The following is a 1,091-nucleotide window of genomic DNA, read 5'->3' on the forward strand; positions in this document are numbered from 1 at the left end:
TCAATAGAGTTTAAAAAATTCTTTAAAAAGTCTAATGAATATTCTGTTCTCAGAAAAACATACTAATTTTATATTTTTTCCAGTTTCTTAAAATTGATTGATATCATAAAGACATAAAGCATGAACATTTATTTATTTTTTTTTCATTTGCTTACTGTCTTTGTAATAGGTTCGAGCTGCTAACCTTAGTGGAGACTGCTCACTTGTAAATGAAATATTCAGGTTACATTTTGGATTAAAACAACACTATCAGGTAAACACTAACACGAAATCACCTTCGTTTGAGAGTGTTATGAGTGGAAATAATGAATAAAGAAATGAGGAATACATTTAGTATTTGAAATGGGAAAGAACTACCTATATGAAAAGGATACAAAATGTGTACTGTGTAAGCCAGGTAGATGGAATTTAGTTCTACTTTGTAATTATGGGCAAGCTATGTGACTGAGTGAGTGAAAAATCTAAATAGTGAAAAGAGCTATGATCTCGCTTTTGGATGGGGGTAGATGAAGAATAAAAGTGAAGTCACAACCTGTCTTACTTTTATCCTAATAGTCCTTGACTGATATTTTGAATCTACCACAGTATTCTGGAGACAAAAAAATGTACTCCCTTTCAGAACAGAGACTGTTGCAGCATAGGTTGTGGCTGTGTGTGTCAGTGTCCCTTTAAATGCCGAATGAGTATGATGTGATAGAAAAGCTTTGGGTGGGCACAGAGTTGATTATGATAAGCTGAGCTGAGAGAGGTTTTGCAAATAAAACAAAACAAAAAAGAAAACTATAAGGCAAGATTATCCTGCTAGAAAGCCTTTAAGATCCATGATAGGTGGACATGGGGAGAGGAATTGTCAAAGTCATGTGTTAATAATGAATGTGAGCAGTCTGCCCGCAACAGCCCAGGGGCTTTGTGTCCACGCTTAGGAAAAAACTGGTCAGATGTTTTCTTTTTTTTTTTTTTTTGTCTTTTGTCTTTTTCCGTGTCCGGCAACGGATCGCAACCCTCAGTGTTGCCCGTGCACCAGACCGGTGACCGGCAACGGGATCGCAACCCTCGGCGCTGCTCCCGCGCCTCGCCCAGCCAGTGAGCGG

General features: G+C 38.0%; 1 protein-coding gene across 2 annotated transcripts in view; it reads left to right on the top strand.

The window, feature by feature from the left end:
- XRCC6BP1 (XRCC6 binding protein 1) overlaps positions 1-1,091 on the top strand; it is a 23,278-nt gene that overhangs the window by 17,421 nt on the left and 4,766 nt on the right. For both annotated transcript variants that reach the window (XR_550318.1, XM_008570159.1), the window contains exon 6: positions 170-253. Coding sequence is in view for 1 of the 2 variants with exons in the window: in XM_008570159.1 (XP_008568381.1) it covers positions 170-253 (84 nt within the window). In the remaining variant the exon portion in view is untranslated. The remainder of the gene's footprint in view (positions 1-169; positions 254-1,091) is intronic.

This window comes from Galeopterus variegatus, unplaced genomic scaffold (assembly GCF_000696425.1).
Source record: "Galeopterus variegatus unplaced genomic scaffold, G_variegatus-3.0.2 Scaffold576, whole genome shotgun sequence".
In the NCBI taxonomy this organism is placed as follows: Eukaryota; Metazoa; Chordata; class Mammalia; order Dermoptera; family Cynocephalidae; genus Galeopterus; species Galeopterus variegatus.